Raw genomic sequence first — 22,808 nt, 5'->3', positions numbered from 1 at the left:
ATTTGAGAGAAACTGATGGAAATCAAATTAGATCTACTAATTTTTGGAAAGTTAATTTTTGTTTTATGGTATCAGCAAAGATAAGGACTCTTAAACAGTTTAGTTCATATTTAGGTTAAATAACAAATTTTGCACACCTGAATCTTATGTTTTCTTTCTACCATGTCTAGATTTTAATTAATTTATATTTGCTGTATTTACTAATTTCTCAGATAATATCTTTATATCTTACTTAAGTCCACCCTTGTACAAGTTTTCGTTAATTTTTGTTTTTTTCTGTATGTAGAATAACCATTTTTGTAAAATGACCTTATAATTTAAAATAATTCATAAGCAGAAGTTACAGAGCTCTATGCTGTAGTCAAAATAACTCTAGATCTCTTACATTTTTTCAATTTTTATTTTTATTAGTACCTATTTACAGTACATAATGATTACATTTCTCATGGGGAGTTGATACATATACATAGCATATCTCAATTATTTTTTATTTCCTTCCCCTCCTCTCCCTCCATTTCTTGAACCTTTTCTTTTTGCAAAATATCTATCTCCTTGTTTCCTGTTATCTTTTATTTAGCTCTTTATGTATAAAATATTTTGGATTTCCCACATAAGAGAAGCCATGCAATACTTAAGCTTGTGTGTTGGTTTCATAAATTTTCAACATTTGCTTTTCTAGTATTTTGAGACACTTTGAGGTACACTTTATCTTTCTTAACTCTAAGTCTCAATTTTTCAATATTACAAGAGAGCTTTTCAGAGAATGGATACTTTTAAAGTTTTAAAATATTTCATTTAAAAATAGGATTTGGCCTATAAAACAAGCAGAAGTATATATACCAAAGGAGCATATCTTGGTTTTGGAGGTGGAGGTGGCATTCTGCACTGACAGAGACATTTGATCCTAGGTAACGGTAGAAAAGCTTCACAAGGAGAGAGTGGTGGACTTTCTCTTGATGGAGGAACTCTACCTGTACTTGGTCTTTTTCCTTTTTCACTGAATTCATCTTTTTAAATGACATTCTAAATCCTCTCTTTATTTCACATACTCCCTTCTTTGAATCTGTAGATCTGGCGTCTGAATCATCAAATCTCTTTTTTTGCTTGAGCTTTATTTAGTGACATCAGATTCAGCATCAATAGATTCTGTGTCCTTCTTTGGTTCCTTCTTGGCCTTTTTCATTAAACCTTTATTCTCCTTCTTTGACTCCTTCTTACCCTTCTTTGACCCCAAGTCAGACTCAATTTCAGTAGACTCTGCAGTCTTTTTTTGCATCCTTTCTTTTATCAGCTTTCTTACCCTTTTTTGAATCTCCTTCAGATGCAGACTCAGGACCAGAAGAAGCTGTGTCTTTCTTGATGGATTTTTTTTTAGAATCTTTCTTTTCTTTTTGGTCATCTTTCTTACCCTTCTTTGACTCTAATTCAGATTCAGAATCAGTAGGAACAGTGCCATTTTTTTCATCTTTCTTCTTGCTATCTTTCTTTGAAGATTTCTTATCTTTTTTTGTATTCTTTTTTGTATCCTTTGATTCTCCAGATTCAGCATCTGTAGATTCTGCCTCCTTTCTTGCATCTTTCTTTTTGTCATCTTTCTTTGAAGGTTTCTGATCCTTCTTTGCACCTTTCTTTGCATCCTTTGACTCTCCAGATTCAGCATCAGTAGATTCTGTGTCCTTTTTTGCATCTTTTTTCTTGTCATCTTTCTTTGAAGGTTTCTGATCCTTCTTTGCACCTTTATTTGCATCCTTTGAGTCTCCAGATTCAGCATCTGAGCTCTTCTTTGTGTCTTTCTTTGCAGGCGTCTTCTTATTGTTGTGTGAGTAATTCTTTAACCATATGTCAAAATCCATGGATTCAGCAACAGACTCTTCTAAATATATTATTAAACCGACATTTGAACTATTTATTGAATAAGTCTCTGATTGGATATCAGAATTTTTCTTAGAGGTCTTAGAATCTTTATTGATATTGCTCTTTCTACATATGGAATCTGTATTTGACTCCTTGGAATTCTCCGAATTTGTCTTACATTTTGAAACAGTGTTTGACACCATTTTAGAATATTTGGATACTGGAATTGTTTTTGATTTGGACTTTGACATCTTAATCTGTTCACTTTCCTTTAAGGATTCTGATGGAATTTTATCTCCTTTATTTCTTCTTTGAGGTTTATCATCTTTTACTATTTTTTTGGATTCTGGATTTGTCATATGTGGATTTGTTTTTTTCTTGGAGTCTTTCCTCAAAGCTGCTTTTATATCATTTGAGAACTTCTTAGTTTCTGCCTCTGTAGGATGGATTTGGGAATAATAAGGATGTCTAGATGGAGCCTGTATTTGGAAAGTTAGGTAAATGGATGGCCATTTGAAAAAAAATTTAAAGAATGTCTTATCCACATACGAGCTGGCTTATTACCTTCTTCTATTTTTTCATTGGCTTGCCTCTGTAAAGATTAGATAGAGTAATGATAAGTATTTGTGAATGAGTTATATTTGTTTATTTCTATCTAAAATAGGTTGCTCTTCATAAGCACCTGTTTAAAATTGGATAATAATTTTTTCTTTGTCAAAGTTTTTCTTTGTGTGTATGTGTGTTAATTCTACCTTGGAAATAATGTGGCTCTAGTGGAAACTTTATAGTCCCCTTGATTCATATTAGGATTGGAGCAGACTCACAATGATCCATTATATTCTAGGGCTTGTACTTAACAATCAACTGTTGTCTTGTTTTGGCTTTTGGAACTCTACTTGGAACACTTTCCACACCTTTCTTCTCCAAATTAGCCAGAAAGATGATCCCTTTAAAGTTTCTAATGACAATTCATGTGCTAGTTTCAGTCTTCAGGTCTAACCTATTTTATGCTGCTCTAAGGTTGTTTGACCAGATTGAGAACCTAATACCACACTGTGAAGTATAGCAAAAAACAAGGACATAAAATGAAAACAAATGCGTATTTGATCTAAGTTAATTTGTGTAGCAATAGTGTAATTTATTGTCAAATGTTCGTCAAATCAGTTGTAAATGTGACCACAAAGACTGATTTTATATTTGTTTCTTCTATCCTTTCAACTATATACTAGAGATTCTACAAATGAGATGTTTATATGGACTTGAAGAAGGAACATGAAGAGAAGTGTATAACCTGAATCAGTACAGAAATGATGCATGCCCTTGAATAAGTGCATTGAGTGCAACACTGTTTGGAAGATGTTTTCAAAATATTTTGAAATTAAAATAAGTGACCCATATATGCTATTTTTCTTCATGCTAATTAATATTATTACTCTACTTTATAAATGCAATAAAAATGGATTCTCTTAGTGTCAAGTATCCTCAACTTCATATTAAAGCAAATGGAGTGGCCCTGAAAATGTAAGATTAACTCCTACTCTAAGATTCAAATTTTAAATCTTTTTGCAACTGGTAAACATTGTCCAATTGGTACTACCAGTTGCAACATTAGTCTCTCTAGTTTGCTTATACAATGCTATATATTAATTTAAAGGGGCATATAAGGTGCAAATAAATTTGAGTCTGAAATAAGTGGAAACAATCTACATAGAATAGTAAAGTTAAAATTATACACACCTCCTTTATATTTATGTATAATGTACCAATTTAAACAGCTTACATCTAATTTTTGAACACTTACAGGAACTGTGATTTGTAATTCTGAATGTCTTGATCTCTCTTTTCTACCTGGCATGGGTTGTTCAAGAAATGTCAAAGCAAAGTGTTCTAGATTGCATGATTTTCTGCTAGTTTCATTGACTAAAATGAGATAAGACAATGAGCAACTTCGAATTAATAGCTAGACTTGCATTAGCACTTAAATATTCTTAAAAGAAATGTATCATTTAAATTTAACTGTTATAATTTAAAATACAGCTTTTCTCTCTGATGTTTGTAGTTAATTTGTATAGCAATTAGGGAGAATAAAATCCTATTTAACATAGAATTATGCTTAAATTAATATTGTTATTTTATTTTCTATGTCAAGTCAATTTTCATGAAGTTACTAAACCATAATTTTAAAATACTATAATCAAACATAAGAAATGAAAACTAGAGAAATATTCACTGTGTCCTATTAAATGCCTCCTTTATCTTTTGTGTCTTTGATCCTTTTTATTATATTGCTTTGGTTAGATTGATGGTAATATGATTATTTATTCTGTAGTTCCCAATAATAACTAGCACAATGTTAAGCATAACTAGTAAAAGTCTTGATAGATTAAATGAGTGTATATATTAACTCCTATTTAAATTCAGTGTCATCATTAGCCACAGAAATTAAGGCCACAGATCCAATTAAGTTCTTAAAATTCTATTTACAGAGTAGCATACACATATTTGAGGACATACACAATGGAATAATCAGAAAGACCAAACTATATCTGTCAAATGTGTCAAAAGAGGAACTGAAGAAGAAATTCAATATAGTTCTTCTGGAGATGAAGAGATTAATGAGAAATATGATGACTTCATTCAGTTATTTAAAGATATTTAAAGTTATTTAAAGATTTAAAGATATGAGAGAGTAGTAATAATAAGAGTATATGTGTAACTGCTAACACTGATGTAATATTTACTACATGTCAGAACATGTTCTAAGCCCAATATAGATATTGACTCAATTAATCCGTAGAAAAATTCTTTGGATAGTACAATTACCTTCATTTTGCAGATGTTAAAAAAATGAAACACTAGCAGAGCTTAAATTATTTGCTCCAAATCATAAAGCTAGTGAGTAACAGAGTTAAGATTTACATAAAGAATCCATACTCTAAATCGCAACATTACAAACTTCTTTACATAATTTCGGAGTGAAAGCTAGAGCCAATGGGCTAATTTGCATCATTGTAGGCATATTTCCACTCAATATATTAAGGATAACTTTCCTAAAGTTGCAGCTATTCAACAAATTTACTGTTCAGTAACTACTTTGATCTGTCTGCATTTTCCATTTTGCATTTTTTAATGATTAATTTTGAACAAGGGGATCTTATACAAGGACAGTTGATTTGTATTATAAGGAGGAAGAACAAACAATAAATGTTTTATTTTAAATGAGCTAATAGAAATCCACCTCACAGTTAGAAATATTTTATACACATACATACACACATACACATATCAAGTTATAGATATTGGTATTCATATATTCACTTCTACTAATTTTAACAGCAATTCAGAGTAGTTTTCGATTTGTGAGATTTAACACAAGATACTAGTCATTGGTTATTGAAGTTACTTTCAAATGTAAGAAACATTGAACTTCAAACACTGAAATTCTTACTTGAAATGGAGTTAACATATGTTGGGATGTTTACTTCTTGTCTGTTAAAAAGAAAATATTTTAATTGAATTTATACTATGGATAAGAATAACAATAATAATTATTGTCATTCAATAGCAGCACTAAAAACAAATCAGTTTTCTCATAAAGTTCTTAGACAAAAAATAACAATAAATCAAAATAGTAAAATTCATGTGTATTAAAGTCAAAATAGTTTCACTTCTAACTTCTTTTCTCAGAATAAAGCCTGACCAGTAGTCATAATTTAGCATCCATTAACTTATTTAGGAAATTTTTTTTAAATAATGAAATAAAATATTTAATGCACCAGTCTCAACTGGAAGTTAAAAAACAATTATTTTTTCACAATGTAAACATGTCTGAGAACTGCTCCCAGATTCATGGAAAATAATGTCTGAGTTAGGTTAGAACTACTGCTCAGAATGCTTATGAAATCAGAAAATTCCCAGATTTTTGAGATAGTTCAAGTTCGTACTTTTCAAACAAAATCAAAGACAATCAATGTGTGACTACATTAATTCAATAAAGCTACAACACTAGAAACTTAATAGTTCAGAAATCTGCATTCCTGGCTGTAATACCACCTTCATAACTTGGATAAATATTTTATATCTGTCTTGAATTTGTGTTCCTTTCTACATTCAAAAGTTGTCTTCCCACAGTAGAAAGTTATCTTTTCTAAACTATTCTTCATAAGCTTTAACCAGTAAACAATTTAGAGGATATCAACTCAATGTTGTGTGTATAATTCATAGTGCATGATAAAGCATAGGTTAAAGTAGAAATTTTCTAGAGATAAAGTGAAATATATAAACTGAAGTAAACTGCATATAAAAGAGAAATATATTGTTGTCTAAATTACTATTTAGCCCATTTGCTTTTAATGTGTTTACTTTATGTTTAGATTTAAGTCTAACCTCAATTTTTGTGTTTTTTTCTGCCTATTTTTCCTTTAAATACAAATTTAAATAAATGTAAACATATTAAAATGAATGGACTAAATATTCATTGTAATCCCAGCACTGGGGAGGCTGAGGCAGGAGGATAACTGCAAGTTCAAGATTAACTTTGTCTACATAGTGAGTTCAAGCTCAGTCTGAACGACTGCACACACACTAATGTATAGTAAGCTTATGGAGCTACAAGATGAAGATAAACATTAATTGTGTTAATCTAACAGGAAAAACAATTCTAAATTTCATATATCAACTAACGTGCTTTCAAATATATAAACCAAAAAATTACAAAACTAAAAGTTATGAGATGCAAACTCAGCTAATAGAGATTTTTATCTTAGTGATTAGTAGACTAAGAAGACAAACATAAATAAGTAGAAATATAAAAAATTTGCATGAAAAAATATAGCATAAAGACATTGTAGCAAACAACTTCATTGTGCATATCCTTTGCATGATCACATAGAACATTTAGCCATCAAAATAAAGTGGCTATATATTGAACCATGAATCAAGTCTCAAAATGTATTGCAGTATTGAAATAATATGGCATAAGTTTCAAAAACACAGTTAAATGAATCAACAAATCAAGAACAAAAAAAGGTAATTAAAATTACCCAAATATTTTAAAATTAAGAACATAATGTATTTATTTAAGTATACTTTATGGTCTAACATATTGTCTGTTTGAAAAAAGTTCTATTTGGTGTTGAGAAAAAAAAATTTTGCTCTTATTGGATGAACCACCCCGTAGATACAGTATCTGTTGAGCCCATTTGTTCAACTGTGTGGTCTAATTCTAATATTTCTTTGTTGATTATTTTTTGTCTTGTTGACCTGTGTATATTTGTGAGTGTTAATGCAGCCCCCAATATGATTGCATAAGTGTCTACCTATTCCTTTCTATTCAGTACTTTTTGTTTTATAAAGTTCATTGTATCAACATTTGTGCATATATATATATATGGTTGCTATCGCCTCCTGTTGAAATGTTCCCTTTACCAGTATACAGTGGCCACCTTTGTATTTTCTCATCAGTTTTGGTTTGAAGTCTTCTGTCTTAAAAAATAAGATAGTTATCTCTGTTTGCTTTCAGACACTAGTTGCATGAAGTAGCAATTTCTGTTCCTCTGATTTAGTCTATGTGCTTCTAGTTCAGTCAGGAGTATTTCTTGCAGGGAACATAACATCAAATATTGTTTTTAGATCCTATCTGCCAGTTTGTGTCTTTAATTGAGGAATTAAGACATTTAACTTTAAGAGTTATAAGTTATTTTCTGAATTTTGCAATTTAATTGCTTTTCCAATGTTGATTCCTTTACTTTAGCTTTAATTAACTACCTTTCCAGGTAGAAGTATAATTTTCTTTGGGTCCTTTAATGCTAGTGGTTTCCTTGCACCTGCCTAGGATTCTCTTATTATTTTCTTCAATGTTAGTTTAATGGAAATGTATTTCTTTAGGATTTCTTTCACATGGAAAGCCTTAATTCTCTGTCAAGATTTAACATGAGTTTTGCAGGATATAGAAGTATGTTTTGACTACTGTTTTAATTTAGTGTTTGCAAAATTTCACTGCATAATCTTCTGGCCTTTAGTGTTTCTGCTGCAAAATGTCCTACAAATGTAATGGAACGAAAGTAGAAAACAGCAGCAAACGAAACCACAAAATCTGTGAAACACATGGAGATTCAATAATATATTACTGACTGATCAGTGGTTCTCAGAAGAAATTTAGACAAGAAATTAAAGTTTCTAATGTCAACTGACAATGAAAGCACAACATGCCAAAACCTACGGTACACTATGAAAACTATCCTACTAGGGAAGTTAATAGCTGTAAATTGACACATTAAAGAATAAAGCAATCTTAAATAAACATTGTTATGATATATCTCAAAGTTTCTAAAAAATAAAAAATATTTCAAGATCAAATCTTGTAAAAGTAAAGTAATTATAAAGATATGAGTAAAAGTTAATGAAATTGAGATTAAAAATGCAAAGAATTCATGATTCAAAGAGTTGGTTCCTTGAAAATAAAAATAAAATTAATAAACCAGTAGCCAACTTGTGAAAAGAAGGAAAAAACATACCAATGCAATTAGAAAAGGAAACAGGGAAGATCACAATAGACATTTCTGAAATCTAGATTATAAAACACTATTTGAAAAATTATACTCCAATAAGTGGAGAACTCACCAAAATGGAAGAATTTCTAGATGCATGGATTCTCAAAATAAAATCAAGAAGATATAAAATACTGAATAGACTGATAGCAGTCAATGAAATTGGGGAAGGGATAAAATACACTACCACATAAGAAAAAGCCAAGACCTAAAAATTTTACTACAGAATTCTATCAGAACTTCAGGGAAGGTATAGTGACACTATTTATCATCCTCTTCTATGAATTTGAAATGGAAGGAGAATTCCAAACTCATTCCAAGAAGCCATCATTAACTTCACAGAAAAACAAGATGATGACTTAACATAAAAAGAAAACCACATGACAAAGCTACATGAACATAGATGCCAATATCATCAACAGTATATTGACAAAAGGAATGCACAAAGTTCATGCATTATGACCAAGTTGTAGGGATGGATCAACATGTGCAAATCAATAAATATAACATATCACATAAACAAAAGTAAGCACAATAATCACATGATCATCTCAACAAAAACAGAAAAGACCTTTGACAAAATCCCACATCAGTTTATGATCAAAACCCTAAAAATATAGGGATAGAAGGACTTATATTTATCTGATAAAAGCCACTTACAAGGAACTCATTGCAGATATCCTACTAAGTGGATAAAAATTAAAAGCATTTCCTCTAAAATCAAAAACAAGAAATGTATATCAACTCTCACTAATCTTATTGAATTTAATACTCAGAACATTATCCAGAGAAATCAGGAAAGAAATGGAAATAAAAAGGGTATGAAGAAGAAAGGAGGAAGTCCAAAGTATCCTCATTTATAGATGAGATGATCACTTATATAATAGGCCTAAAAATCTCCACCAAAATACTCTTAGTACTAATAAACAAATTCAGTGTACACAATTAATACATAAATATAAATAGCATAATTAAACCAATAATAAACCCACTAAAACTAGGAAAACAACCTATTCTTAAAGTTTCAAAAATATTATGTAGGAATTAGGCTAATCAAAGAAGTGAAATACCTTTATAACAGAAACTATAGTACTCTGCAAATAGAGATTCAAGAAGACAACAGAGGAGGAAAAGATAGCCCCTATTATTGAATAGGCAGAATCAGTATTGTCAAAATGGTCATATAACCTATAATGATATTTAGATTTAATACAATCCCAATCTAAATAACATTCTTCACAGAGCTAAAACATAAATCCTAAAATTTGCATGAAACCAGAAGGGACTCAGAATAGCCAAAACAATCCTGAGCAAAAAGAGCAAAGCAGGAAGCATCTCAAACTCAGATTTTAAGTTATAGTACAAAGATAAAGTGATTTAGTTATTAAACATAGAAGTCTTTTGGTGGAGTTTTTGGGCTCTTCAAAAAACTTCTAGATTTAATAATCAAATTCAGTTATATAATCACATATAAAGTCAACACTCAAAACTCAATAGCATTCTTGTAACAACAAACTTACTGAGAGGAAAATAGGGAAACCACAACTTTCACAAGAGCATTGAAAAAAATGAAATACTTAGGAATCAATCTAACAAAGGAAGTAAAAGATCTTTACACTGAAAACTACAGTACACTGAAAAGGGAAATCAAAGGCTCTAGGACCTCCCCTGCAGACCCAGACTCCATAACAAACCCAGAGACATGGGCTCCAGGCTACTCTCTTAGTAACTATCAGGGCCATCCCAGCACCTGAACAGTTCCTAAATACTCAGGTTCAAAGTTCATTCCTGTGAATGCAGGGAGCAGAAGAGCTCTTGCAGACTAGGCTAGAGGCCTGCTTTCATGGACCCAGACAACCTGCTCATCCAGCTGCAGTCCCAGGCACCTGGTCACCCTGCATGAGGACTCCAGTAGAAATCCTTCCTATGGATCATGAAGGAAGACCTGTCCAGAATCTTTTGATGGTGAAAGGCTTACACTATGAAAAGCATTCTATAAAGACTAGAATGAGTGCATATTTTGTAAATTTGTAGACATCAATAAATGACTATAAAGCTCATGAACAATCATAGAAATGTGACAAAGAAACAAAATAAAGTGACTGCAACCCACCCTAAAACTAATCATTTATAAACTTCCTGAAAACGAATTGTGGCACAGGGATGGGCCTAAAATCTATATCCATGTGGGATATCCAGGGATTAGGTTGGCTTACAACCAAGGCTGTAGGGGTTGTCCTGGTACTAGGTGTATCTACAGTTGCATCCACAAGAGCTGCCATGGAAATTCGGTCCATGATGGCTGGCCTAACACCTGGACCCATGAACACAGGCCTGGAATAGTCTACAAAGGAAGTTCTAGTGCCTGGATCCATAGAGGTCAGCCTGTCACTTGGGTCTATTGTTATGGATCTAGGCCCTGATTTTCATGATCAAGCCTGGACACTAGATTGGCTGAAGTTAGAATTTCGGGCTCTACTTGGAACCAGATAGGCTTTGAGCCTGCCTCTGAAGGAGTCAGGAGTGTAGATCTGTGAATGTTAACACGGTGCTTGAAGTCACAGGGGATGGGCCAGATCTAGGGTCCATTAGTGGTGACTGTTTCCAAAGGTTCTGACCTAATGCCTGGAGCCAATTAGGCTGGCCCAGCACTAAGCCAACATTCCTAGAACTTCAGAGGTTTGACTGGCACTGGATGGGCCTGAAAACTATGTTAACGGGGGTTTGCCTACATGTAAAGTCTGTGGTACTGTACTTATGGTTAGGGCCTCAGCAGCCAGGCTGAAGCTGAGGTTTGTTAGTGTTATCCTGAAGTCTGGGACTAGAGAGGCCAGCCTGGAGCTGGCACAAGCCTGAAGGTAAGGGCTGTGGAAATTAGACTAGTGCTGGTTATATTCTGACATCTGCAGCCATGGGTTCTGCTTATAACTGGGGTCCTTGAGTGCAGGCCTGTTGAATAAGATTGTGAGTGAACCTGACAGTGAATCAGTCATGCAGCTTCATGAAAGCTTGTACTGAGAGTCTGTAGGATCAACCTGGTGCCTCAAGCCTGTGGGACCACAGGTCTGCAGCCTGGGAAAACTGGGGACAGTACAGTGATGGTGCGAGGCTGCCAACTCTATGGAACCAGCCTAGAATCTAGGATTATGAAAGTCTTCCTGGAACTAATTTTACTGGGAAAGGTTTCATATTAGGGTCAAAAGTAAAATCCTAGGCTAATTTTATTTTTCTAGAAGCTCATTGTTTTAGGCAACTGAACAAAATAAGGGAAGCAATACTCAAATGAATGGAAATCATAAGAAAACAGAAATTGGTTTTTTGAGCTAAAGACCACATGAAAACTGATAATTCCATAGACAGCTTCAACAGTTGACTTACTAAAGGAAAATTACAAAAAAACCACATTGGAATGATTGGTGAAGACAAGCCTTAAGGAATTAGGGATCAGAGAAGCAATAGAAAAGAAAAACACTGAAGAGGAATGAGAACCAATGAAAACTATGGGAATATCAATAAAAAAGTGAAAATTGTTTTTCCAGAAAGAATAGAAAGAGAAAGAAAATTATCTAAAGAAAAACTGACAGAAAAAGTCTTATATCTAGAGAGGAAAACAAATATCCAGGCTTATGAAGAATAATTTAAAATAGATTAAATAGAAAGAGATTTTTATCAAGACTCATAAAATCAAATTGTCAAAAATAAAGAGAAAATTTAAAAAGCAGCAAGAGAAAAGCAGCTTATCTTAAGGATTACATATGGATTTTCTAGTAGAATTGAAGAAATCATAATGAAAATCAGAAAACATTTGAACAAAGTTTGGAATATCAAAAAGAAAAATATTACATTTAGATACTGGTGGAATTCAAAGGTCTGAGAGTAATTTGTAATCTTAAATTCATATATTAGGAAAAGGATATGTTAAAAATATGAGACTTAAGTATGCATTCTAATGAGGTAAATACCAAATAGAAAATTAAAGCCAAAGTATATAGAAAATAATACCAGTAAAAATAAAAGACAAAATATGTATGTTAATCAATTAAAACTTTTAGATGAAATAGACAAATTTATTCTAATGAAATATACAAAGTATTGGAAAAAAAATGCCAGAATAATGAGCAACACCAACTCAGCCTTCTTCAGATTCAGGATTTAGACACTGGAATATAATAAATTGAGTAATTCATATATATCTAGGAATCTGGCCATTACTTCCGAGTTTTCTTTCTTAAAGGAGTACAGGTTCTCAAAGTAGGTACAGATGATATTCAGAATTTCTGCAGGACCTGTTGTGATTTTGCCCTTTTCATTCTTAATTGCATGAATTTGAGTCTTTTCTTCCTTTTTTTATAAGGTTGGCTCAACGTTTGTCTATTTTATCTAGTTTTTCAAGGAACCAACTCTTTGATTTATTGATACTTTGTATTGTTTTTAGTCTCAATTGCATTAATTTCTGCTCTAATCTCTAGACTTTTCCTCACACATGCTTTGATTTTATCTTGTTCTTGTTATTCTAGGATCTTGAGATGGAACATTAGATTTTTTTTTTTTGTACCGGCGATCAAACTCCAGTCCTTGCACTTGCGCAGCAGGCGGCGAAACCACTGAGCTAAATCCCCAGGCAAACATTAGATTTTTTTATTTGACCTCACTATGTTTTTCTGATGTGGGAATTCCCTTTATAAATTTTCCTACAGGATTGTTTTCATTGTGTCCCATAAGTTCTGTTATGTTGTATTGGTGTTATCATTTAATTCTTCTTTAATTTCATTTGTGAACCATTGGTTTCACAGCATATGGTTATTTAATTTCCATTTGTTTATGTATTTTTTTTTGGTTTCTTTTGTCATTGATTTCCAATTTAATTGCACTATGATCTGATAATATGCATGGGATAATTTCAATTCTTTTGCATTTTAAGAATGTTCTATGAGCTAGTATGTGATCTATTTTATAGAGCATCTTGTGTGCTTCTGAGAAGAATGTGTACTCTCTTGTTGTTGGGTGAAACCATGTAGATATCTATTAAGTACATTTGTTCAAAGGTATGCATCATATTTCTTTGTTTTTGTGGTCTAATTGATCTATTTGTGAAAGTGGGTTATTAAGGTCCCCATGATAATTGCATCAGTGTTAATCTGATTTTTTATATCCAGTAATGTTTGTTTTATATAGTTTGGTGTGCTGGAATTTGGTGCATATATATTTTTGATTTTTATCTCTTACTCTTGGATTGTTTGTCCCTTAACGAGTATGTAATGAGCTTGTTTGTCTCTTCTGACCAGACTTAGCTTGAAATCCACTTTGTGTGCAAATAGAATAGCTACTCCTGCTATTTTCCAGGTTCCTGTCACATGGAGTTTTGTTTTTCCTCTTTTGACTTTGAGTGTATGAATTTCTTTTTGAGTTAAATGTGTTTTTATATGCAGCATATTGTTGGATCTTATTCTTGATCCATTCTACCAATTTGTTTCTTTTGACTGGTAAATCTAGACAATTCATATTGATGATTATAACCAATATGTACTGACTGCCATATTGTATTCTTGTTGTTGGTTCCCTTTTTTCACTTCTGTTTAATTGCTTGCCTTGCATGGTGGATTCATTCTATTGGGATTTTTGAAATTACTGTCTTTTCCTAGAGCATCTTTAGAAATTTTTGGAGTGCTGGTTTGATGGCAATGAATTTCTTCAGGTGTTCTTTATCATGGAAGTATCTTATTTCTCAATCAATCTTGAAAGATAACTTTGCTGGGTTCATCAATTTGAGTTGGAGGTTGTTTTCTTTTAGGGCTTGAAATACTTCATTCCAAGCTCTCCTTGACTTAAGGGTTTGAGTTGTAAATTATGCTGTGATTTTGATGGGTTTTCCTTAGTAATTTTTTTTCTCTTAAAGCTTTTAGTATTCTGTTCCTGGGTTGAATTTCTACAATATTGACTATTACATGCCTTGGTGTAGTTTATTTTTTCTGATAATGACTATTTTGAGTTCTATATGCCTCATGTATCTGAATGCAAAATTATTTTCACATTCTTGGAAAGTTTTCTGCAGGAGACTGCAGTATTGATTATGTGCAAAGCAGGCTGTAAGCAGTGCAGGCTGTAAAGAGTTAACCCCACAATTTGCTTGTTTATAGAAGTGAGTCCCTCCACAATTTTGCAACAAAATTTCATTCCCACAATTTAAACTTTCTTAAATAGAAGGAAAATGTTCTAATTACAACCATATATTTTGTCTATTCTGTTCCTAATTCAAGAATGCTTTGTCTTGTCCTTAATGATCATTCTTCCATTACTTTCCATACAAACCACATGGACTGCAGATCTTCACATGTATTCCTATCCTTGCACATAGCTTGCCTTTACCCCAATTGATTACCAATAAAAGTCAATGGCTTGGACTGGCCAGTGCCTTTGTCTGTTGCACTGGCATTGGTTGTCCTGCTTCCTGCTTTCTGTTTCTTTCAGAATTTTTTCCCCTCAGACTTGCATTGTACACTGGGCAGGAGAATGCAGCCTACTGCAGAGGTTTCTGGTAAAGTTTCAGAGGTTCTCAGTAGTTTGCTATTATGTTTGTGAACATGTTATTTATGCCCTTTGTGCTATCTTCTGATTCTTCACTGAGTTAAACTAAATTTATATTGGTCTTATTTGCATCATCTAGCAGGTATTAGACTAATTTTTGTGGTTCCTTGCTATATTTATGAGGTTTTTCATTTGATGATCACCTACCACAATCCTATCTTCTATATCTGATATTCTATCTTCACATTGGTCGACTGCTGCACATCACAATCTCTGATTTGAAGTTATACTACTAACCCATCATAATAAACACAGCATATTTCTGGCAAAGAAAGACCTGAGAATCAATGGAATAAAATACAAGCTGAAAAACAACTCCAAGCAAACTTATCTGCCTTATCTTTCACAAAGGGATAGAACACTTTCACTAGAAGAATGATAGCCTCTTTAATAAAAGATGCTGCGAAAAGTGGCTTTCCACATGCAAAAATTTGAACCTAGAACCAAATCTCTCACCATGCACTAAACTAAAATTGAAATGGAACAAAGATTTATGTATTAAAACAGAAACACTAAATCTGCTGGAAGATAGAATAGATAAAACTCTGGAAGACACAGGTTTAAGCAAAGACTTTATAAACAACACCCTGGTTGCACCATAAGTAATACAAAGAATCAACAACTAGGATTACATCAAATTTAAAAGCTCTCACACAGCAAAGGAAACCACCAATAGAGTAAAGAGACAATCCACAGAATGGGATTATAAAGATCAGAGGAGAAATCAATGCAATGGAGACTAAGAGAAGGATACAAAAATCAATGAAGCCAAGAGTTGGTTCTTAGAAAGAATCAACAAAATTGACAAACCTTTAGCCAACCTTGTCAGAAAAAGGAAAGAAAAGGCCCAAATCCATGCAATTAGGAATGAAAAGGGTGAAATTACAACAGACCCAGCAGAAATCCAGAGGATCATCAATACCTACTTCCAGAACCTATACACCAATAAGATGGAAAACACAGAAGAAATGGACAGATTCCTAGATACATATGAATTACCAAAGTGGAACAAAGAAGACCTAAAAATTTTGAACAACCCAATACCAACCAATGAAATTGAAAACACAATAAAAAACTTATCAACTAAGAAAAGCCCGGGCCCTGATGGCTTCACGGCTGAATTCTACAAGACATTTAGAGAGGAACTCCTGCTACTACTGTTGAAACTCTTCAATGAAATTGAAAGGGAAGCAATACTCCCAAATTCATTCCTGGAAGCAAGCATCACCTTGATCCCCAAAGCAGAGAAAGACCCAACTGAAAAGGAGAACTATAGGTCAGTCTCACTAATGAACATAGATGCAAAAATCCTTAATAAAATAATGGCAAACAGAATGCAGAAGATCATCAAGAAGATCCTACATCCTGATCAAGTGGGATTCATCTCAGGGATGCAGGGATGGTTCAATATATGCAAATCAATCAGTGTAATACACTATATCAATAGAGCCAAGGACAAAAAACATATGATTATCTCCATAGATGCAGAAAAAGCATTTGACAAAATCCAACATGGATTTATTATAAAAACCCTAAAAAATATTGGAATAGATTGTCTCTACCTCAAACTGATAAAAGCCATCTATGAAAAACCAACAGCCAATATCATACTAAATGGTCAAAGACTGAAATCCTTCACACTAAAATCAGGAACAAGACAAGGATGCCCACTCTCACCACTCTTGTTCAATATAGTTTTGGAAACATTAGCCACGGCAATTAGACAAGAGAAAAAAATAAAAGGAATAAAGATAGGAAACAAAGAAATCAAATTGTCATTATTTGCAGATGACATGATACTGTATATAGAAGACCCCAAGAACTTCACCAAAAGTCTTCTAGACTTAATAACCAAATTCAGTCAAGTAGCTGGTTACAAGGTTAACACACAAAAATCAATAGCTTTCTGCTACACGAATGACAGACTCACTGAGGGAGATATAGGGCAAATAATTCCTTTCACAATAGCATCCAAAAAAGCTGAACCACCTAGGAATCAACCTAATGTAAGAAATCAAAGACTGTTTCCCTGAAAACTATGGAACTTTGAACAGATTGATTGAAGATGATATCAGAAAATGGACAGACATCCCCTGCTCCTGGGTAGGAAGGATTAATATAGTGAAAATGGCCATACTTCCAAAACTGCTATATGGATTCAATGAAATTCCAAGTGAGATCCCAGCAGCATACTTCATGGACCTTGAGAAAACAATCCAAAAATTCATTTGGATCAAGAAGAGACCCAGAATAGCAAAAGCAATTCTAGGTAACAGAGACATGGCAGGGGGTATCACAATCCCCAACCTGCAACTACACTACAAAGCTACTGGGATAAAAGCACCACAGTGCTGGCAAAGAAACAGACCTGAGGGCCAGTGGAACAGATTAGAAGATGCAGAAACAGCACCAGACACACTCAGCCATCTCATCTTCGATAAAGGAGCCAAACACCCTCACTGGAGGAAAGATAGCCTCTTTAATAAATGGTGCTGGAAAAATTGGGCTTCAACTTGCCAAAGACTAAAACTAGACCTATATCTCTCACCATGCACTGAACTAAAATCGAAATGGATTAAAGATCTACATATTAAAATAGAAACTCTGAACCAGTTGGAACAGAGGTTAGGCAGAACCCTTGAAGACATCGGTGTAGGAAAAGATTTTATGAACAAAACCTCAGTTGCCCTTGAACTAGCACAATCAAGAAGTTTGTTCTTTTCTTATTAAAACAGTTTTGCCCAGCAAGAGAAACCACCAGCAGTGTGAAGAGACAACCCACAATGGGGGAAAAAATTTTCACCTACTTTTCCTCAGACAAAGGTCTACTATCTAGAATTTATAAAGAACGTAAAAAGATCAGACCTCCCAAACTTAAAGACCCAATCGAAAAATGGGCATCTGAAATGAACAGACATTTCTCAGACAAAGAAGTAGAAATAGCAAATAAATACATGAGAAAATGTTCAACACCACTGGTCATTGTAGAGATGCAAATGAAAACAACGCTGAGATTCCACTTCACTCCAGAAAGAATGGCTGCTGTCTTGAAATCAACCAATAACAAATGCTGGCAGGGCTGTGGAGAAAGAGGAACACTGTTCCACTGTTGGTGGGAGTGTAGACTGGTGCAACCACTGTAGAAATCAGCATGGAGATACCTCAAAGAACTAGGACTGGAAGTCCCATTTGACCCCACTATTCCACTGCTGGGGATCTTCCCCAAAGAATTAAAGAATCATACCACAGTGATATAGGTGAACCCATGTTCATAGCAGCACAATTTGTAATAGCTAAAACTTGGAAACAGTCCAAATGCCCATCAACTGGAGATGGATAAAGAAAATATGGGTTTTCAAAAAATAAAATGGAGTACTACTCAGCCATAAAAAATCATGAATTAGAGACATTTATAGCTAAGTTGATGCACATTGAGGTGATACTCTTAAATGAAATAAATAGGACATACATGTATAAATACTGAATAGTTTCTCTGGTGTGAGAAACTGAAAGTGTAAATAAATACTGAAATGTATAATAGGTAATGTGAAATAGGAAGAAAAAGGGCAAAGGGGAAGGAAGTGGGAGAGGTATGGGAAAGGAAAGAAGGGAATGGGATTAATATGAGAAAATGGAAAAATAGGAACAAAATCTTTGTAAATAAGGAGTAATGGAGGGGTTGAAGGGAGGGCTAGGCAAGGGTGAAAAATAAGAACCAAGAGAGATTATGTGTAAAGATGCAAATTTCCAATGATGAATGACATTATATTGTATACTTAAAATGTACCAATGATTAGAATGGATAATCGATAATGCAAAATAGGAAGAAAAGGTCCAAAGGGGTAGGGGTAGTGGGAGGGACAGGGTAAAGGAAAGAAGGGAAAGGAAAAATGATGAGAAATGGAAAAAATGGAAATAAAGTCTTTTTAAATAGTGAAGGGTGGAGGGGATGAAGGGAGGTCTAGGGACGGGGAAAAAATAAGAAGCATGGTGCATCACGTAAAGGTACAAGTTCCCAATGAGAATTGTAATTGTGTTGCATACCTAAAATGTACCAATAAAAGAATTTAAGAAAAAAAAAAAGAATGACATGAAAGATATGCTGGTATGTGTGTGTGCGTGTGTGTGTGTGTGTGTGTGTGTGTGCGCGTGTGCAGTTAGGAAGCTAATTAGAGTTTTGCTGCATAAAGATGACAAAATTCAGGGATGGGGGAAAAGGGTTAAGGTATTTTTTTAACAATAGGAATAAATATTCTGATAATAGTAATGATCCCATAATGATATAAGAAAAAATTGATAATAGAAGAATGGGATTTACTTATAATGGCTAGGTCCTTAAACAGTGAAAAACATGGTCAGCACTCTATCCTTATAAAAGATGTATTCAGATTCTTACATCATTGAATGTGCTCATATTTGGAAGTAGAGTCTTTAAATCATAAAACTGTAATCTATTTAACATGAGGTCATACTGGCCTTATGTTGTTTCTTAGTCCAATTAGTGGTGCTTTATGAGGAAAGGGAAATTTGAATACAGACACAGACTAAGAGAGAATGAGGCAGAGATTGGAATGACGAATCCATAAACCAAATAATAAGAATTGTAAGAAACTGCCAGAAGATATGATGGAGAGGCATATAGCATATACTTTTCTGAGACTCCAGAGGAAATCAGTCCTGTTGACAACTTGATTTAGGAGTTCTATTCTCTGTAACTATTTAATAATAAACTTACAGTTTTTCAAGCCACCCAATTTGTCATGGTAGTTATTGGAACTAATGTGCCCAATTATAAGAATTAAACTAAGATAGCAAAAAGAAGAGGACATGTGTTCTAAAAGGAAGGAAGGCATGCAAAAGGGTAAATATGCACATAGACTAGTGTATTCACTGGTGAGAATACTCATTTTTTCATATTTGTTTTCCTTAGGTGACAATGGGAAAAAAGAGAAAATATTTCAGATCTGAGGACAGAGGAAAATGCATGAATCCTCATATTTGATAATAAAAGAATATTAAACAGTCTGTATAAATGTAATACTGTTAAGAGACCATGTTTATCATCACAATCTAAAGCTAACTGTCTTGGTCACATATTTTCCCCAAGACTCTTCTTGTGAAATTGTAAGTGTAGAGCAACTGGAGAGTTAGATATATTTAACTGGTTTTATTTTTAATCAGCATAGATGTCAAAAAGAACATTGGTGTAACAGGAAATGAGAAAGTATGTGAGAATGATTTTGAAGATACATCATGAATCTTTAAGAATGTAAGATAAAAAAATTCAAGCAATGCCATGGTAGGTGATTCCTATGACAAAGAAAAGGTAGTTGAATTGACTATTGGTCTTAGAGGGTTAGAGGAGTGGAAAAAATGTTGGAGTAGTGGTGTTAAAGGTACCTGAATAGTGGGTTAAATAGTGAACTGTTTGAAATTGTGGTTTTGGAGAGGTATATATGTAAATTAACTACTAATGTGGGAGTAAAACAAGATAACTGAAAAAGAGATCAAAGATTTTAAATGTTAGATATGAGAATGATCACTCATATGGTAAAGTCATCAGGAATTAAGACAAGTATACTGTTGAATGCAAAGATAGTGGGACAAACAGAAAATAATAGCAGATTAAAGTTACCTGAGAATTAGTTAAATGATAAAACAAGGAAAAGTAATAGGTGATATAATCTGATGATAGAATATTAAAAGAAAGGTTATTTTATGAAAGTAGGGCAGGAAAATGACCCAGAAGTGGCACTGAGGGAAAAAACCCCAAAACTATTGCAATTCTAGGTCTAGAAGGAGAAGGGAATGTGGGAAGGAAAACAGCACTTAACCTAGAAGGCTAAAAAAAACAGTATACTTTGAGATAGAGCAGGATTTTAGATAGGGCTAGAAGATAGGAATATTGTTCAGATAGGAGCCAGAGAAAGACACAGAGGGTTTTGCTGAAGACACTGAATGTCAAAGAGTTAACGTGCAATGGTGACATAACCCTGAGGCCTTTGTGATGCAAGATATAGGCAGTATCAAACTAGAAATGCCTTTATAATAACATTAGTGATTTGAGAAGCAAATTTTGGGACCTGAGTTTTAATTTATAGATAAAACTCATTATTTTGCTTTCAAACTGCTTTATATTTAATTTTATTTTTTGAAAAGTAACATGCACTCATTGAAAACAGCACAAATTTAAAGAAATATATCATTTAAAAGTAAAAAAAAATCACACTAATACTTTTGAACTAATATTTTATAATTTGCATTGCAGAATAAAATCTTTCCTAAATTTTCATTCTAATTTTGAGGTCATGTACATTCACATTTACTTGTCTTACAAATCAACAGTTTATATCATCCAGCTATTTCCATGGAACATTAATTTTATTTTTCTTATTCACTTTTACAATTTTATATTAGGTAATATGATAATTAATGTTCACTTTTTGTAGGTAAAATGTGCTGAATTCTGGCAGTCTCCTATGGATCAACTTAATATACATTAGTATTAGCTGGTAGCTAGCTTGAAGTCCATATGGTTATATTATGCTATTTTTAATATTTTCAACAATATTTTTAAAGATGAGTGGCTCTTAAAAAGCAATACTGAAAGTTATAACTACTAATGACTCCAAAAATACTGTTGTTGACATTATTTTCAACATAAAGGATCCTATAAAAAATGAATCCATTATACATTTTTTGATTAGACAAGTCTTCTTGTCAGAAAAATATAATGGTCTAACTTTTGTTACACATAAAATTAAGTATACCAATATTTTTATAGTATACCACCATTTTTATAGTATACCACAATCTTACTATTTTGTATTCTGCTTTACATTTCAAAGTAACTTTATATACATTAATTGCTTTCATAATTTTTAAAAGAAGATATCGTCATAAAAATACTGAGATTCAAAAAGATAATAGTCAAGATCATATGGTAGTATATTGTAAAAGAACACAAACTGACTGAAATTCAAAGAAAAACACCCAATATATGATGGACGTTTTATACGTTTAAAATGAAATTTTGTCTATAAAGTTATCATGAACCAATATTCTTTATGTTAAAATATATAAATATATAACTAAATAGAGCTGGTAGTCATTAGAAATACTAAAAAGTATAAAGAGGACTTACAGCAGTGGAAGAGACATTTCCTCTGTTTATATGTTGCCAGAACTTCAGCATTATATGTCCACACTGGTGATGTTGAGGTATGACGTCATAAAGAGATTGTGAAGTACAAAATTTAAAGGGAAACACAGAGCAGTTACATTTTAATGTGGATGTGTTTACATATGTTTTAAAATCTTGTTCTGAGAGATTCAGTCAATTATATATTGACTTTACCTGATAATAGTAATTATTTATTTTATGTCATCCTATTTTACATTAGTTTTTAGTGTGTATGTGTGTACACAGGTATGTGTACATGTATGTGCTTTGATGAATGTGAAAATTATATGAGATATAAGAAAAATAGAATACTATAAATATCTCCCTTACAAAGAGGATCTTTAATCCAGTATATTTTCTTCACATTCAGGCTTTTTCCCTAAAATATTGCATATGTTTTTAGTAATATTTTTCCAAAATAATTTGAATGTGTCATATTCTTTGATATGTAAATTTAACAAAGCAAAAAATTCTATTAAACTCTAAGTTCTATTTAGATTTATTATACAGCTATATATATAGTTATATAAAATTATAGAGAGAGAGCTGGGCTAGAAAAAATTATCAACTTCTGCCTGGCTGGAAATTTGTAAATGTGAATATTTTCATTATGGAAATGAAAACTCTTATAGCAGATA

At 32.8% G+C, this 22,808-nt stretch overlaps 1 protein-coding gene across 1 annotated transcript; it reads right to left on the bottom strand.

Moving 5' to 3' along the window:
* Positions 1 to 798: 798 nt before the first annotated feature.
* On the bottom strand, positions 799 to 22,209 carry Cylc1 (cylicin 1). Its single transcript, XM_087196569.1, is given in 8 exon segments — positions 799 to 1,007; positions 1,010 to 1,114; positions 1,117 to 1,261; positions 1,263 to 2,386; positions 2,389 to 2,446; positions 3,590 to 3,774; positions 5,303 to 5,343; positions 22,132 to 22,209. Coding segments are annotated over 8 exon segments (1,869 nt in total). The 5' UTR covers positions 22,149 to 22,209; the 3' UTR covers positions 799 to 813.
* Positions 22,210 to 22,808: the final 599 nt, after the last annotated feature.

This window comes from Heterocephalus glaber, unplaced genomic scaffold (assembly GCF_053883595.1).
Source record: "Heterocephalus glaber isolate CG9 unplaced genomic scaffold, H.glaber_assembly_v1.0 deba00001613, whole genome shotgun sequence".
NCBI classification, from domain to species: domain Eukaryota; kingdom Metazoa; phylum Chordata; class Mammalia; order Rodentia; family Bathyergidae; genus Heterocephalus; species Heterocephalus glaber.
The sequence above is the reverse complement of the archived record's forward strand: the minus strand, read 5'-3'. Positions and strand labels throughout refer to the sequence as shown.